The sequence below is a fragment of the Cryptomeria japonica genome, chromosome 7 (assembly GCF_030272615.1).
Source record: "Cryptomeria japonica chromosome 7, Sugi_1.0, whole genome shotgun sequence".
NCBI classification, from domain to species: domain Eukaryota; kingdom Viridiplantae; phylum Streptophyta; class Pinopsida; order Cupressales; family Cupressaceae; genus Cryptomeria; species Cryptomeria japonica.
The window spans coordinates 668,179,219-668,195,257 of record NC_081411.1 but is presented as its reverse complement, the minus strand read 5'-3'; the positions used below and the strand labels follow the sequence as shown (position 1 = coordinate 668,195,257).

General features: G+C 33.7%; 1 protein-coding gene across 1 annotated transcript; it reads right to left on the bottom strand.

Annotated features, from left to right (window-relative positions):
* Nucleotides 1–3,504: 3,504 nt before the first annotated feature.
* On the bottom strand, nt 3,505–6,920 carry LOC131040852 (protein FLX-like 1). Its single transcript, XM_057973810.1, has 5 exons — nt 6,701–6,920; nt 4,723–5,338; nt 4,374–4,528; nt 4,068–4,150; nt 3,505–3,948 (listed from the first exon to the last, which is right to left on the bottom strand). The coding sequence occupies exons 2-5, from the start codon at nt 5,316–5,318 to the stop codon at nt 3,856–3,858; spliced, it is 927 nt and encodes a 308-aa protein (XP_057829793.1). The 5' UTR covers nt 5,319–5,338; nt 6,701–6,920; the 3' UTR covers nt 3,505–3,855.
* Between the last annotated feature and the right edge of the window lie 9,119 nt (nt 6,921–16,039).

Sequence of the window (16,039 nt, the reverse complement as noted above, 5' to 3'; positions counted from 1 at the left end):
CATCGATTCAAAGTATCATTCAATTAAAGACGAGTACACCATGAACTATGCAATCATGCGGAAAATGGGTTATGCTAAGAACAGGTGATTAATCAATTACATATAGAGCAAACTACCCCACACCCCTACTCCTTAGAAAGTGGACAAATGTAACTATAAATCTTACAACCCAAACAACTGTACTATATCATCGCATTCCCACCATAGTGATCTACCTGGGGAATCCTGTAAAAATTGTAGCAGGTAGGTATTAGTATGTTCACCATGTAGACCAATCTTCTCATCTGCCAAAGTATAAGCTCATAAAAATTATTCTATGCTGAATTTGCATACAAGACATTTAGGTAGATTGTGTTGTGGGAAAGAATATGAAACTAGGGTCGAAGCTGCTCCCTGGTATCACATTCTGACATGAATGCTCACTATATGGATATTTTCAAATATATTTGTGAGACTTTTAAGAGGACTTAGTAATAACTGAGGCACCAAACCAAGCTGGAGACATTGATGTCAGCACTGTTAAAACTTACATTTCTGTCAACTCCTGGATTTGGACTGCTTTTGTCATCTTCCAAATGATGCATTGGAAAATGCTATAAATTTCTCGACTCTGGCAGGTACCAGTGTGGAGTTGTTCTTCTTGATTCTTACATTACTGCTAACATGTGTTTTACGATATGCAAATCTAGTTTTGACAGGCCCAGTCTGGAAGGTGAAAAGAGCTAACACAAACAGGTAACAAGCAATAAGTGGGAAGCTTAGAGGGCAATGAGAATTAGTAAGAGCAAGTTGCCTTTGATTCATAATTATGCCAAATATAGAAAAGTCAAAGGTATCTCTGACGTCAACATTGAAGAGAAATGAGTTACCAGTGCTGTTGTATCATAATTGGAGGCCCTGGAAACAAAATGACTTGCCAATCAAGTAGACAGCTAAGCGGAGGATGGTTGCTGGACTTCCTATCATCATTGAATCAGTTGATGAGAAGGAAAGTCTATTCCAAGAGCAATTATTGAAATTAAAAAGCAGTGAGAAGCAAATGCAGACACCAGTATCCTTGAATCTGATTGACTCAAGGCCATTTCCTGTTTGTGGAGGTGCCAGCTTACTTTTAAGGATATGTATTGAAGAAATACAGAAGTACAGAGAAGGGGAATGTCTTGTGCAAACAAAAATGTATTAATCATTTCAATATTGTTAGGCTGAAATCTGTAAAGCATACGAAATTGGAAGAAAATTCATCCAAAAGAGGAGTTGCTGAGAACTCCTCAATAACCCAACTCCTACATTAAATTTACATGACACGATTTAAGGCTCTAGAAGACCGCAAAGAAGAGACGCTACTAGTGATGCGATTAAAATATACTCCTGAATGATTGAATCTGACTGGCTCAAAGCCATTCCCTCCATCTAGAATGGGAACTTTGAAGGATATGCCCTGAAGAAATACAGAATCGTAGAATGGGAACCTCTTGGGCAAACAAAAATGTATTAGATATTTCGATATTGTTAGGTTGAAATCTGGGAAGCATATGAAAACTTGGATGAAATTTGTCCACATGAGGAGTTGCCAAGAACGACTTAAAAAACCAACTCCTATGTTAAATTTAATTGAGACAATTTAAGGCTCTAGAAGAACACAAAGAAGAGAAGCCACTAGTAATGCTATACAAGTATACTCCTGAATCTGATTGACTCAAGGCCATTCAGTCCGTTTGGGAAAAGCCAGCCAAATTTTGAAGTATTTAAGGGCCACATAAGCACAGAGAATAGTGGTCACTAGGGCCGGGAATGGTGTGTTGCTCACTCTGATATTGTTAGGCTGAAAACTCGTAAGTGTATGGACTTCAATGAAAATTCATTTACTTAAGGAGTTGCTCTAGAAGGCTACAAACAAAATATCATACTACCAAAGGAAATAGTAACAGATGAAAAAGCTGTGAAACAAATGGCAAGCCTATTTGGTTTCCCCAGTTCTTACAACTCCTCAATGATGTTGACAAATTGGGATCCCCTCGAAAGGAGGCTTTTGAGAATAACCTCACCAGAAATTAGTGCTCAAACAAAACTAATCAGCCTCTGATTATTACTAAATACCAAGCTACAACTTGACCTGCATATGGTAGAGCTTAAGATGTTATAATAATATAATTTCCAACTCAAACTGACAACCATTTGACAACTTATGCTCTCCTGTAGTGGAGTTTGAATATAATAGTTTCTTTTGCTGAATTATTAACATTATTGCTTCTCTATTTTCAGCATCTTGGCAGTGTTTATGGTTCTTGTTAAGTGCACGTGAGGGTGTCAGATAAAAGCCTCTACATGAAGAACTTTTCACTAACCATGCAAAGGGATTAGCACCTACACAACTTTGAGTTAGAAGCATAGTTTGTAGTTGACCATGAGTTTGCAAACAAGTAGAAGTTACCAAGTCAAAAGGATCTGTCTACACGGCCCCCTTACAGCAGGCAATGATCCTGTTGAGTTTGCAAACATATAAGAGTTACCAAGTCAAAAGGATCTGTCTACATGGCCCCCTTAGAGCAGGCAAAGATCCTGTTGAGTTTGCAAACAGGTAGGAGTTACCAAGTCAAAAGGATCTGTCTACATGGCGCCCTTACAGCAGGCAATGATTCTGTGCAACCATACAAAGCCAAGTTTTGTTCTTTCATTTCAATCATGATGTTATGGTCAATCTATACATGACCAAGTATAATTGTAAAGCTTTAGCTGTTTCAAGAATCTGATGAGTAAAAATATTAATGCAAAAGTTAAATGTTGGCTTATTATTAGTTTGGAATAAAACCAACATGTTTGACAACAGGTGCACTTAACGTGAAACTCAGAGAGATTATATATAAATTTCTTGCTGCCTTGTCTTAAACAACTGGTCGATATCAGACTAAACTTTAGAACGTTTTAAGAACCTTACTTAGCGATCTACTTTACACGATCAGAATACAAGAAAATGTAGCATCATAAATTTTCAAGAGTTTTCATTTAGATTCCAGGACAAATCTAAAACGAAAACTATGCAGAACATTTCTCATTTAGATTCCGAGTATTGCTTATCACAACCCCAAAACTGCAAACATAATTTTATTGAACCTCTGAGTCTACCTACAATAAAAAATTCATATAGTATTACCTCAATGACAAATCTCTTAGACCTACCAATCATCACAACAATACTATATATGTGTTTTACATACTTCATCACCACAATACTATATCTGTGTTTTACATACTTCATCACCACAATACTATATCTGTGTTTTACATACTAACTCTACCAAAAAGTTTTGGCATTCACAATGCATAAAAAGAAAGACCATTCCCATTGGAAAATGTACTCCAAAACACTGAGGGGAGATCACAACAGATTCATATGTCACTTACCTTACATTAGAAAACCTTAGTACACATGATACAATATTGTTTTTTAGTAACTTTAATATTTAAAACAAAATATAAAAGATATCTTCCAAGTAAAACAACCTATCGAGAATACGCAAATAGTTTTCCATCAGTCTTAAGTCAATACACTAGATTGAGAAACATACTGTTAAAAAGCAACATCTGATATATCTTAACCTATCAAGCTACTTTCAAAAATAAAAACATAAGTTAGCTTAGCATGTTGTAGACATGCATTGCTATTTATCACCATTTCAAATATATGATGTCAAACAAAAAACTTCTAAAGTAATCAAGGAAAATTCTCTTTGAAATGATCATCTTTAAATGAACTGTTCAGGTGCTTCAATTCTTCATAGCTTTGACCACAAAATACTCATTAAAATACGAATGCAGCATTTAGCAATGCATTTTAAGCCCATATTGGACTGTCTTTCATCTACGTACATGGCCACGTTGCATTTCATATGCTCCCCAGGGGGCAGCTGCAGCCCCATATGGAGCTCCACTATCTGCAGCACCTTGCACCTGAGAAAATACAATACAATCCAATTTATATGCTATCATACAAATGATGTTTACACACAATCAAAATTAATATATCTAGTTTATAAATATTATAAATCAAAATTTAAAAAAAAACATACCGAGTGCATGCCATAACCATCACCATATGCACCACCTGAATACCCCATTTCTGAATTGCCATAACTACCACCATAAGCTCCACCTAAATAAATACCAAAAATTATCGACTCTAAAAGCAGGAAATACCATAAAATAATACAACAAAAGAAAAGACATGTATATGGAAAAAATTTATAGTGTTCTTTTTGACATTATTACTATAAATATTTCAAAATTATTTAGGGGACTACTGAAATACTAGGATGTATTGTGTAAGAACAGAAAAAATAAAAATAAAGATAAAATTGGCATATATCTTATTCTACCAGGGTTTGCAGCTCCACGAACTCTCTTGTCAGAATTTGCAAGTTCTGCTCGAAGTTTCTCAACTTCACGCGCCATTGAAATCAAATTTTTCTCCATGGCCTGACTCTGCTCCAACTGCTCGGTGTGTGCCTTCTTCTCATAGTCAATAGCAGTTCTGTAAATATAAAATCAGCAATAATATAGCAAATGTTCAGTATCTGCATAATCACATTTGGAAGCTTTCCAAATTATATAGGAGGTGCTTTCTTCTCCAGATTTTTCCTCTGATAGAAATTAGAACATGCTAGTTAAGAACTGGTGCAAATTCTACAGCTAATGTTATGTTAGGTACAAAAATATCATTACTACCTTGCCCGTTGTAGTTCCTGATGTAAACTTTCTATCTCTGTTCTCAAAGCAGGCACCTGCTGCATATCTGCCCTTGCTCTTGCCAAATCTTGAGTCAGAGCTTGCACCTGGGCTGTCAAATCTTGTCTTGCAACACCCAGCTTTTGATTATCTGCACGTAACTGCATTATTTCAGCTTTCATTGGCTCTGTGGCACGCAAATCAGCTTCCAGCTTCATTGATTTGTCATACAACTCCCTGAGCTGATGCTCTTTGTCAACCTGCATATTTTGAGATACATGATTCAGATGTTGTAGCTCCTGCTGTGTAGCAGCTAGTTCCTGTCTCAAAGCCACATGAGTAGCAGCAAGACGCTGATTCTCCACTAGCAGTCCCTGAATCTCTTGATGCTGAGCTGCAAGTTTTTCCTCTATCAAAGCTGGGTGAGGAGGTAAGGGTCCTGGGCCCCTGCCATATGGGCCTTCGTGCATATCCTCAAGCCCGGGATGAGGTGGCAGGGGCCCAGGGCCTCTAGTATATGGACCCTCACGCATGGGTGGCATGCCACGGGATCCACCCTTGAGAACATGTGCAGGAAGACGATTTCTTCCAGCCATTAGGAATTCCTTTTTTTTTCCTGGATCAACAGACAAAAGAATTAAGGAAACGCAAACACTAGGAAATCCAGGAGTTACACAATAAACGATACCAAGCAAACCAAGAATTAGAGATAAATAATACATCAACCATTAGGAAAATTCCCTACGGTGATATTATGACAAGAATAAAGTATAAAATAGACAAGCTAATGCAAAAAGGTCAGACAAGAACAAACCAGCCGGCATATAAGTAATAGGGGGCAACCGTAAAACTATTAGCTAGTAAATTTCCTAGAAATAGAGAGTTACCCAAAGATTTAACCAGACTAGCCAAACTTTTGATAAATAAAAAACCCCGAACATAGATCATAAACACAAGCATTTCAAAGCAATAGAATAAAATGTATAGTAACTAAGTAAAATGTTCAAGTAGTCATATACAAAATTAGAATGGCAAAAATATGATGCGACGGTAAACTAGGTCACTCGCATGAGTAACCAAGTTCCTCCACGTTGCCAACAGTTGGCAACCTTATAGCCCCTATAACATGTCACGGATATTAAAAAGCGTTAAATATGGTAGAGTGAGGTTTTGGAATACTGAATATACATTAAATTCATCATGTATGTCACAGTTTCAACGCCAAACTACAGTAATTCAACCAACAACTCACCCACAAAATGCACCAGGGCAGTCCTTGGTCTCAAAGCCAAACACTGAACAAAAACAAAGGCCGCAACCAGGTACCAGGTGCAAGGGCATCAAATCTAAGACCTTCAAGCAGCTATTAAGCCATACATTTAAATATACAACCCAGCATAAATTAGTTTAGAGGGAAACGGTGTGGGGCTTCAAGAATACCTTAGACTCACGCACCATATAAATAAAGACCGTATAACAGAGAAACTAGTTCTACTAGAACTCAAAATGAGAAAAATGAAGTACAGAAGAAGAAGAAGATACTTTTCTCAAGCTATCTACAGTTTTAAATCCAATAGTGCATCTAGCCACATGATTGGATAAAAAAGAAAGGCAGAAACCCCAGAGTATCAAAAAAATAAAAAACATTGAGACTTAAGCTATGAAAAATACAAAACATTTAACCCTTATAGAAGGTCAATTAAGATTTAAATCGTAGAAACTTGAATTTACAACAAACTGGAGTTTAAAGACCAGAAAAGATGCCGCCATTAATTTCAATAGGGTTCGAAGCGCTAAAAATGAAATAATACAGAATAGCTCAAAACGAAAAGAAAAACTATATTCGGAGTCCTACTCCAGATTGCCCTAAAATATTCAGGAAAAGCTAAACATATTACAGAAACCAACTTCATTAAACCTACGGAAAAAACAACTGCATTCGTTTATAAAACGCATTCAAACTTGGAAAAAAGACTACCTGAATACAAATGATTCAGAAATAACTACAGAATCTCACTATAAAGAACAGAGCTTCCACCGCTTTCCCTCTGTTTCTTCTTTTTTCCCTCTTCCTGAAAAACTGTTCGGGGATAATTTGAGGGTTTTGTCGAACTGTCCTTTGGTTAGGGTTTACCGGAAGTTGCCGGTTGTTTTTATAGCACTTCAGTTAGATATTCGGGACACTGGGAATATATTTACCGACGGAATACTATTGACGTAAGATCTCAAAAATAAACTGAACGGTAGCGTGGGTCGTGGGTCTAGAGTCTCTTGACCATGATATGGTGATATGGTGGGGATTAATTTTTTAATAACTATTACGTCTATAGTAAAATATCTAGAGTCTCTTGACCATGATATGGTGATATGGTGGGGATTAATTTTTTAATAACTATTACGTCTATAGTAAAATATATCTTATGTGAAAAATCAAGAAATGTAAGATATGTGAAAAATCAACTTAATTTTTTAATAACTATTACGTCTATAGTAAAATATATCTTATGTGAAAAATAAATTTAGTAGTGAACAAATGTATGATGATTAAGTTAAAAATTCTATTGAAATCATATAACAAATTAGGTACTTTATTAATATACATGTATGTTTTTGACAATATAAAGAAACAATTAATTTATGAAATAGATTATAGTGAAAAGATATGTTGTTTAAGAAGCTTGACATTAATGGTTGTCAACACAGAAACATCCCTCCATAGAAAAGATGTATGCATTGGCTTGTCAATTAATGGGAATGAAAAACTCACCAATCTTAGAAGCTTGTCTATTGAGTGATTTTATATTAAGTGGAAAAGGGCTTTGAAAAATAGTTACAATGGTGGAGAGAATTTGTTTTGAGTCTACAACATAGTTAAGACCACAAAGTTGATATGAGCTTTCACATATTCACTTATTCATTTAGAACAAGCTTAAATTGTTGAGGATTGATGCATTCATAATTACCACAAGTTGAAGGGACCCACAAACCACATAAAAGCTAGGCCAAACAACAAATGAGTGGAAAGAGGAGCAACAAATTTTATGCTGAGGAGATAGAAGGAAATGAATAGAAAATGTTGCAAGATAGTAAGTTGAGGAAGAAAAGACAAGGAAATGTAAGGTGTAATGAAATCCTCTTACTTAATGAATTCACTAATGTCCTTACTTAATGAAGCCCTCTTATTTAATGAATTGAAACAAATTGAAAAGCAAGATGTAAGATGGCCTTCACAATTATTAGCATGGTTATAAGACTAGAAAATAATTTGCATAATGTACGAAGAAAAATATCTTGGATAAACTTTCTCTAAACACATGTCAAGTGCCCACATCTTCTTAAAACTTAAAAAAATCCAAAAAAAACATATGATTGTTTATCAAACACAACAACCTATGGTGTTTGACTACTGAATAGGATTTACAAGCATAAAGATTTAGCATCCTTCAGCATCCCAACTATTTTGATATGCAGCATATATGTTTAGAAGATCTCTTGCTTCACAACTTATTTAGTTATATTCTATTTTCTTTTGATTTAAGAATTTAATTTTCTTTGAAAGATAAAAAAATGTTAGAAGAAAAAGAGAACCCACGCTTCCCATACATGTCTACCAAGGCACTAGCATACCAACTATTTTGATAGACAACATATATGTTTAGAAGATCTCTTGCTTCACAACTTATTGAGTTATATTCTATTTTCTTTTGATTTAAGATTTTAATTTTCTTCTGAAAGATTAAAAAATGCTTGAAGAAAAAAAGAACTCACGCTTCCCATACATGTCTACCAAGGCAATAACAAACTACAACATCTGACAAAAATCCCCCTTAGACAATGCTTTCATGGATGTCCATACCTTTTTCCGAAATTCTCATTTTGCTACAGGCTAAGAGCATGCTAGCAAAGGTTGTGGAATTTGGCTTTACTCTCCTGCCAATTGTATTTGCTTGAAATTTTCTAAAGCCTTTTCCGCACATCCACATTGTGCATACCCTGCAATCATTGCAATCCATGAGATGACATCTCTTTAAGGCATTCTATCAAACAATTCACCTAGCTTCTACATACTTTCACACTTTGCATGCATATCGATTGAATTACATTTCCAACTATAATATCTAACAAAAGTCCCCCTTCCATTATGTTGTAATGAATATCCATACCCTATTTCAAAAAATCCTATTTTGCAACAGAGACGAAGGACGTTGGCAAAGGTGTGGATTTGGATCGACATTCATGAGACGTTATGTTTTCAGTTGGGTACCTAATTTCAAAACAAATGTTTCCATTTAAAGGATCGAATCCCTCAGAAAAATCAATACTTGTCGAGCATGAAATTTTGGAGCAGCTCATGGGATATAAATAGTAAGGCGTGGAGTTTAGAATCTAAGTCAAAACGTGGAGGTTGTAGCAAATGTGAGAATAAACCTTGCAGAGGCCTGACATGGGATATAAGGGTGTATTCAACTTTAAAGTGTATGACTATAGTGTAGACACCTAAAATTGTCCTCTCCTAATTAAATAAAAAAAATTATTTATTTAATTATTTTATCCTAAGCCTTCTACTAATTAGATAGATTTTTATTTATTTAATTAATTCACCAAGCCTTTTCTAGCCTTTCTTTATTTGAAAAAATATTTTTATTTGTTTAAATTATCCTTTCCCTAAATTAGATAAATATTTTATTTATTTAATTGGTCTCACTTCCTCTATTAATTAAATGAAGATTTATTTAATTAATTAATTCATTAGCTTTTTCCCTCCATGGCACTTGTTTATCTCTTGATTTTATCCTAACCACCTTTCTAATATTTTATTATTTTCCTTACCTACCCTTTAATCCTAGCTGACCATTTATCCTTTCACCTATTAATCTTATCCCTCTATTTCCTAAGGTGTCTTTTATTTAAGAGGATTCATTCATCCTTATCAACCCTAATCCAGAAAACTAATGACATATGCAATCAAGCCTTCATGTAATCAAGTGACATCACAACCACAATCACAATTCGTTCTTTGTTGAGCTCTTGTGCACAATACAAAATGTGAAAACAATCATATCAAACAAGATCAATGGAGATAGGAAACAATGGAGATCAAACCCTACCAAGCATGTGAATGGTATAATCTCTCTTTTGTTGTGATTTGCATGTTTTAGGTTCTTTATTGGTATATGGTGGATTCTTGATTGTAGAACTAGGGTTTAAGTGGTTGGATCTTTTATGGTTTTGCAATAGTTTTAATCTTCCAAATTTCACTGTATTCAAGTAGTATTTTATGTGAATGCTCTTCCCAATATTGTAAGTTACAATCTTTTAGTCTGCAAATAAAAGAGGAAATAAGCAAATGAGGCTACCTATTTGTTGTTCTGTTCAAAAGATGATGAAATCTTGAAACATTTGTTACATGCAAAATCAAAGTCACTTGTAATGCACACTATATTTGTTATTCATTTAATTTTACTCTTTTTGAGGTGTGATTTGGTACTGCCAAACAAAAAGTTAGAAATTAACCATTGGAGAGTAGTTATATATGTTTTTCAATGTTCAAAAATAAGGCATTTGAGAGTAGTTAAATTCTTGTTGGCAATTCTTTTCACAAATTGAAAAATATATTTCTAGACATTTAGTGCCTACGACTATTTTTTATAAAATGGTATAAACAAATAGAAATATGTCATTTTTACAATCAAAACTCTAATGGGGAGCATCATTCGTTTACCAATTGCTGATATAATTCTCACTCGAATGCCTCAAAAAGGCATTTTATGTGTCCTTTTTCTTTCATAGTAATTTTTAAACTGAACACAAAGGGAATGGATATGAAGATGTCGTGTTAAGCAAATATTGCATTTTTAAATGCTAGCTACTCTGCTCAAAACATTATGAAGGCATGTGGGAGGCATTTACTTCAAGAGAAATACAATGTTCACAAAATTAAGTGAACTAAACACATCATTTAATAGAATGGGGGTAAATGAAATGCAAGAACATTTTTTTTCCTACGTCTAAAGTAGAGACAAAAGATCCTAACTAATAATTGTAGATAAATGGTACTGTTAATTCCTTCATTTCCTTGTTAATTTGCTACCCTATTAAATTCCTTGAAACAATGACTTATGGAATTAATTTCAAACTTAAGCCCAACCTTGTGTGTTCCTCAAGATGTTTTTCAATGTGTAATCTTTCAAAATTGACATTTTGCGCTTAGGTGTGCAAATGTCATGAAGGCAATGCAGCGCCACTTCCATAACCCATCCAATGATGTGATTGCAAAAAAAAAAGGGGCCAAAATAAAACCCACGGAAATGATCCAACAGATAGAACTGTTGCAATTGTCTTGCACAACTTTCTGTAAATGTGGACCATTGATCTCTAAAGTTATTCAATTTATCTCATATAGGGTACACCTTTAGTGTAAAAATTTAAAGGAATCCTATAAAAAAAAAATTAAGACAAAAAATTATTAACAATTAATTAATTGTGAAATATATTACCAATTTTATTTAATACTATTTAATTGATGATTTAATAATATATTTTTATTAATACAATGTATATGTAAAAAACACCATTAGTAGATGTTGCTTATCAAAAAAATAATATATAGAGATGTCTTAACTCTATATACTTGTTGTATGTAAAAATATAGCATTGTAGAAAAAAATAGTGTTGGCATAATGTGATGGTTAAATTGTGATGTTGTGGTTCTTGTCGCCAAGGTTTAAACCTTGTTGGGGATGAGGTCCCTCGTTTGTGACCTCACTAGTTCATAGCTCTAAGTCAAAAGTATTTGCCCTTCAAAAAAATTACACGTGGCTTAGTATCTCATGCGTTATACTCCTTGTAGAAAAATATGTCTTACCAAAAACATGTTCTTTTGTGGAGATCAATGATTGAGGACCTAGTTTTTTTCATCTTGAATAATTCCTCCTTCGTGTCCCCAAAAATCAAGATGACCTCTTCTTCATAAACAACTACAACGTAGTAGCTTGCTCCATGAAGTTTTGGCCCATTGATAAATTTGGCATAGGTGGGATCCCTATAGACTTAATGAAATAAACTTGATAAGAGCTTCTCTCTTGAGTTTTTGTTATTATTTTGTTAGATTTTCAAAGTTCCTCATCCCTTGCTACCCTTCCTTTGGCATTACCAAGCCTCAAAGACCACAAGTATGTTAAAAATCTATGTCATTTACATCCATAAGACTTTCAAACTTTCCTATCCATCTCATCCCTTGGTACCTATTTCCCTTCATCTCTACTCCAAAATTATAATTGGAGTGCCCCTCCCTGATTCATCCTTCATGATAGGATATGATAGATATTTATGGATTTGTTTACATTGATTTTCTATTTAACGTTAGTGGATTCATTATGATTATCAAGATGATACTGATTCTATACTTTGGGTTGATTATTGATGTTAGGTTAAAGATTAACTTTGTGAATATTTACTGATTAGGAGATATGATGCATGAGTATTGTTTGTGATGATTTATCTTGCGCTAACCCTAATTTGATGTCTACATTAGATGAGAGTGATGTTGATGTTATTCGTTTTGTTATGTCCTTGTTGTTGTGTTTTATTGTGGATGTGGGAGGGACAATGTCACACCACTCATTGTGAGTAGGGTGTGACATTGCGATTCTCTTTCCACCAACGTCTCTCTCTCTCTCTCTCTCTCTCTCTCTCTCTCTCTCTCTCTCTCTCTCTCTCTCTATATATATATATATACACACACACACACACACACACACACACATATACATGTACATATACACATACACACATATACATGTACATATACATATACATACATACATACATATGTTGTGCATGTATGTTTAGCGTTATGCAGGATTGTAGGTACTAGACATCGACCCCACCTAGCTTCACAGATCCGAGCGTGTCTCTAATCCCAATGATAAGTTGAAAATAGAAAATGATATAATGTGCTATCACATTCTAGGCCCAATCGATACTTGTGTTCTAGTATTTTGGTGTAGTTGTCGTGTGATATTTATTTAATTATTACATGGGTTGGTTTTATTATTGTAATTAATTAATCAGTAATGTTATAAGCTTTATTTTGTGGTTAATAAATAATATTAGTAATTAATAAATAATATTTGTTGTGAGTTTAATATTATTAAATAAATTATTTTATTGGAATTATATTATTGAAGCTTCTATATTCAATTGGGATTTTAATTGATTGTTTTATTTGGAGCTTTTATATTTAATTGCTAAATTAATTATTTATCATTTATTCTATTTTATTTGGCTTTATTAATTAATTGGGAATTTTATTTAGTATTTATTATTTTTAATTATTTTCTCTTTGTTTTCGAAGGTGGAAGTGGAGTGAGCTTTATGCTTTGCATTGAAATTTCTAATTGGGTTTTGTACATGCAAGATTATTATTACTATTATTATTACTTTTAGGATTTTTGTTTTATGTTTTATTTAGGGCTTTTTGGAGAATGTTTAAGGGAGTTTTGCATTATTATTATTGCATTGGATGAATTTTGGGATAAGTTTTGTATCATTGCTCTAGAGAATTTATGGTGATTTGGGGATTTTTGGGTGAAAGATTATTTCTGGATTTCAAAGAGAATTTATGTGCATCGTTTGTTATAGATTGTGTATTTGAGAATTTCATTGTTGTTGTGGATTTGTGTTGGCGATTTATGTATTATGTTTGCGCTTCTGCTACCTTCAGATTTAGACCATTCTTCTAATTTCTAGGTTGGAGATTGTATTATCTTTGTATTTAATTTCATATGTTTTAATTTTGAAAATAAAAATTGTCTTTTGGGATTATTGGGGAGAAAATTGGTATTTTATAGTATTAATATTATTATAATCATAATTACTAGTTATTGCTTATATGGGAATTTGGGGGTTCTTGCTGTGTTTTTAATTCTTTGTGTTAAATTCTCATGCTTGTATGAGGAGGTTGTATTAAGTTTCCATTGTTTTTATTTTGAATTTTGTATTTTGCATTGTTGTAATTTAATTACTAGAGTAATAAGAGTTTGGTCGCGAGTCTTCTTTTTGAATGTGTTTTTCCTTATCTGAAACTTTTTATTCAACTTTGAGTTTAGCTGTGGGCTTGTATTTGTGAATATAATTTCTATTATGGAGTTAGTTACCTTGTATGTGAGTAAAGGCATCTCAGTTCAGATTGTTTTAATTGTGTCGAAACTTATTTGAGCTTTCCAGAGTTTGTTTATGAATTTAATTTATGTTTTGTTTTATATTTTACTACTTTTTTCACATGCGCGACAATAATTAATATATGCGCTAGAAGAAGTGACATATGTGCTATTTTGAGTTATGAGTTACATATGCACGAAACTGGGTCACAAATGTGCTAGAAAAATTAATGAATGTGCAACAAGAATGTGTAAATGCGTGATAGGAATGTGAAAATGCACTAAAAGAGTTTACAAATACACGATTCTGGTTATTTTTAGTTTTCTTCTTGTTTTTTTTTAATTTTCGTTAGTTCGAGTCAAACCAAAGGCTTGTTTCGGAGTCGTGATTTGTTGTGATAATTTATCCAGTGACTAATTTGATTTATTATGAGGATTTTATGTGATTTTCCTTCCTTTCTATGTATTTGATTTCTTGGATTATTGAATGGATAATTTGATGATTGCATGAGATCAGTTTGATGAGAAAATGATTATAATCAAATTTATTACTATGGATCAATTTTTTGAAATGGATTTGATCTATAAAATTTCATGTGGAAATTATGAGTGCCTTGCTTATGAGACATGGTTGTGTTCATTCATTATGAGAACCATGTATATTGTGTTATTGTAGTAATTCCTTGTTGTACCCTAGGTTTAGGAGCATGCTAGGGTGAGTGGCTCTCAAGTGGGTGGTAGGGCCCCTAAGTGGTTGTTGGGAGATCCTGTTGGGAATTTGTTGGTTAATCAAGTGATAATAGTAATACAATTTATTGGGTTGGGTTTTACACGCATTAATAATATAATTATTGGTGCACCACTCATGGCCTAGAGTGCTAGTATAGGCTCAAGATGAATTTGGGAAGGCCTTGTTGGCATGACTGTACTCCCTTGTCTTCATGAAAGGTTGAGTAGGTTCCACATGGGCACTTGGGAGTTGAAGTCAGGAGAGAGACTACCAGGAGATCCCTTGTTGATGGGTGTCGAGGTCTAGGACTACCAGGATAACCCATGTTGATGGCATGCGATGACACTCTTCCTTATGTGTTTCCAAGGACCTTGGCCTTTGTTTTGTGTAGAAGCCTCTGGTGAGTTTTGTAATTTGCTTTGAGCCTATGTCTTGTTGTATTTTGGTTCTTGTAAGTGTTGTTCTTTGAGTGTATTTGTATTCCCTTGGATGGATAGGTGCCAGTCTAAGCTTAGTGTGTGTGGGACCTTATATCATTCTTCGGGCATGGGGGGTGGTTCCTTTTGGTTCCACATGGTCAGGTGGTTGATGCCTTTCTTTCATTGGGATATTTTCTCTGCATTGGATGTTTGTGAGCGTGATGGATGTTTCTACTAATCTTCAATTCTTTTACTATGGATTCTTGGAGCAGTTGTATGTCATGGTTTCCTAATTATAGTAGATGATGTATATTTGTAATGATCACTTGTACATGGTGTAATATGTAATGTGACTTGTGTAATGTTGATTAGGAATAAGCGTATATTAGTATTATTAGTTTAAGATTATTTGATGAATCGATATTTAATGGATTCATTGTGTTAGAGGTGTTTAATGGAGTTTATATGATTACTTTTCTATGTTGTTTATAGTGAAACGAGTATTAATGTTAGTAAGGAAAATTAGTCATTGATCATTGTTAGTTGTTGTATATTACCTTAATGATATTGTGGTTAAGCAATGGCGTTCTAATACCCTAGGGAAGAATGCAATGTAAAGAAGGTAATGAAGTTAAGAATGTAAAACATGTATATATGTTTAAATGTTTATATGATCATTTCGCTTGTGTACTTAAGTTTCGCAGGTTCATGTTTAATTCGTGTATGAAATTTATAATGAGTAATGAAATAATAAAGTTTGGTGTGTTGTAGTAATCTTAAAAGAAAAAAATTATCTCTATTTTCCTAGATTAAGTGTTAATTTCTCTAGGATTTCGTAGCGGGCATTACACTAATCCCTTATTAAAAAAATTCTAATTAGGTGTTGCAAGGTTAGAATTTCAGTCTCATCTTAATTGGTTACTCGTTTCTACCAAACCCTAAAAGTCCAAAACCCTTCCAATTTGCTTAATATGACCTATTGAAGTTAAAAGTTTGGCTTTCCCTTA

Bases quoted from the DNA above. Each gene is read 5' to 3' on its own strand.
- LOC131040852 (XM_057973810.1), bottom strand. From the start codon at position 5,318: ATGGCTGGAAGAAATCGTCTTCCTGCACATGTTCTCAAGGGTGGATCC. The intron at 4,151-4,373 runs GTAGAATAAGAT...GTATTTATTTAG, and splicing joins TCGTGGAGCTGCAAACCCTG to GTGGAGCTTATGGTGGTAGT. The intron at 3,949-4,067 runs GTATGTTTTTTT...GTATTTTCTCAG, and splicing joins ATGGTTATGGCATGCACTCG to GTGCAAGGTGCTGCAGATAG.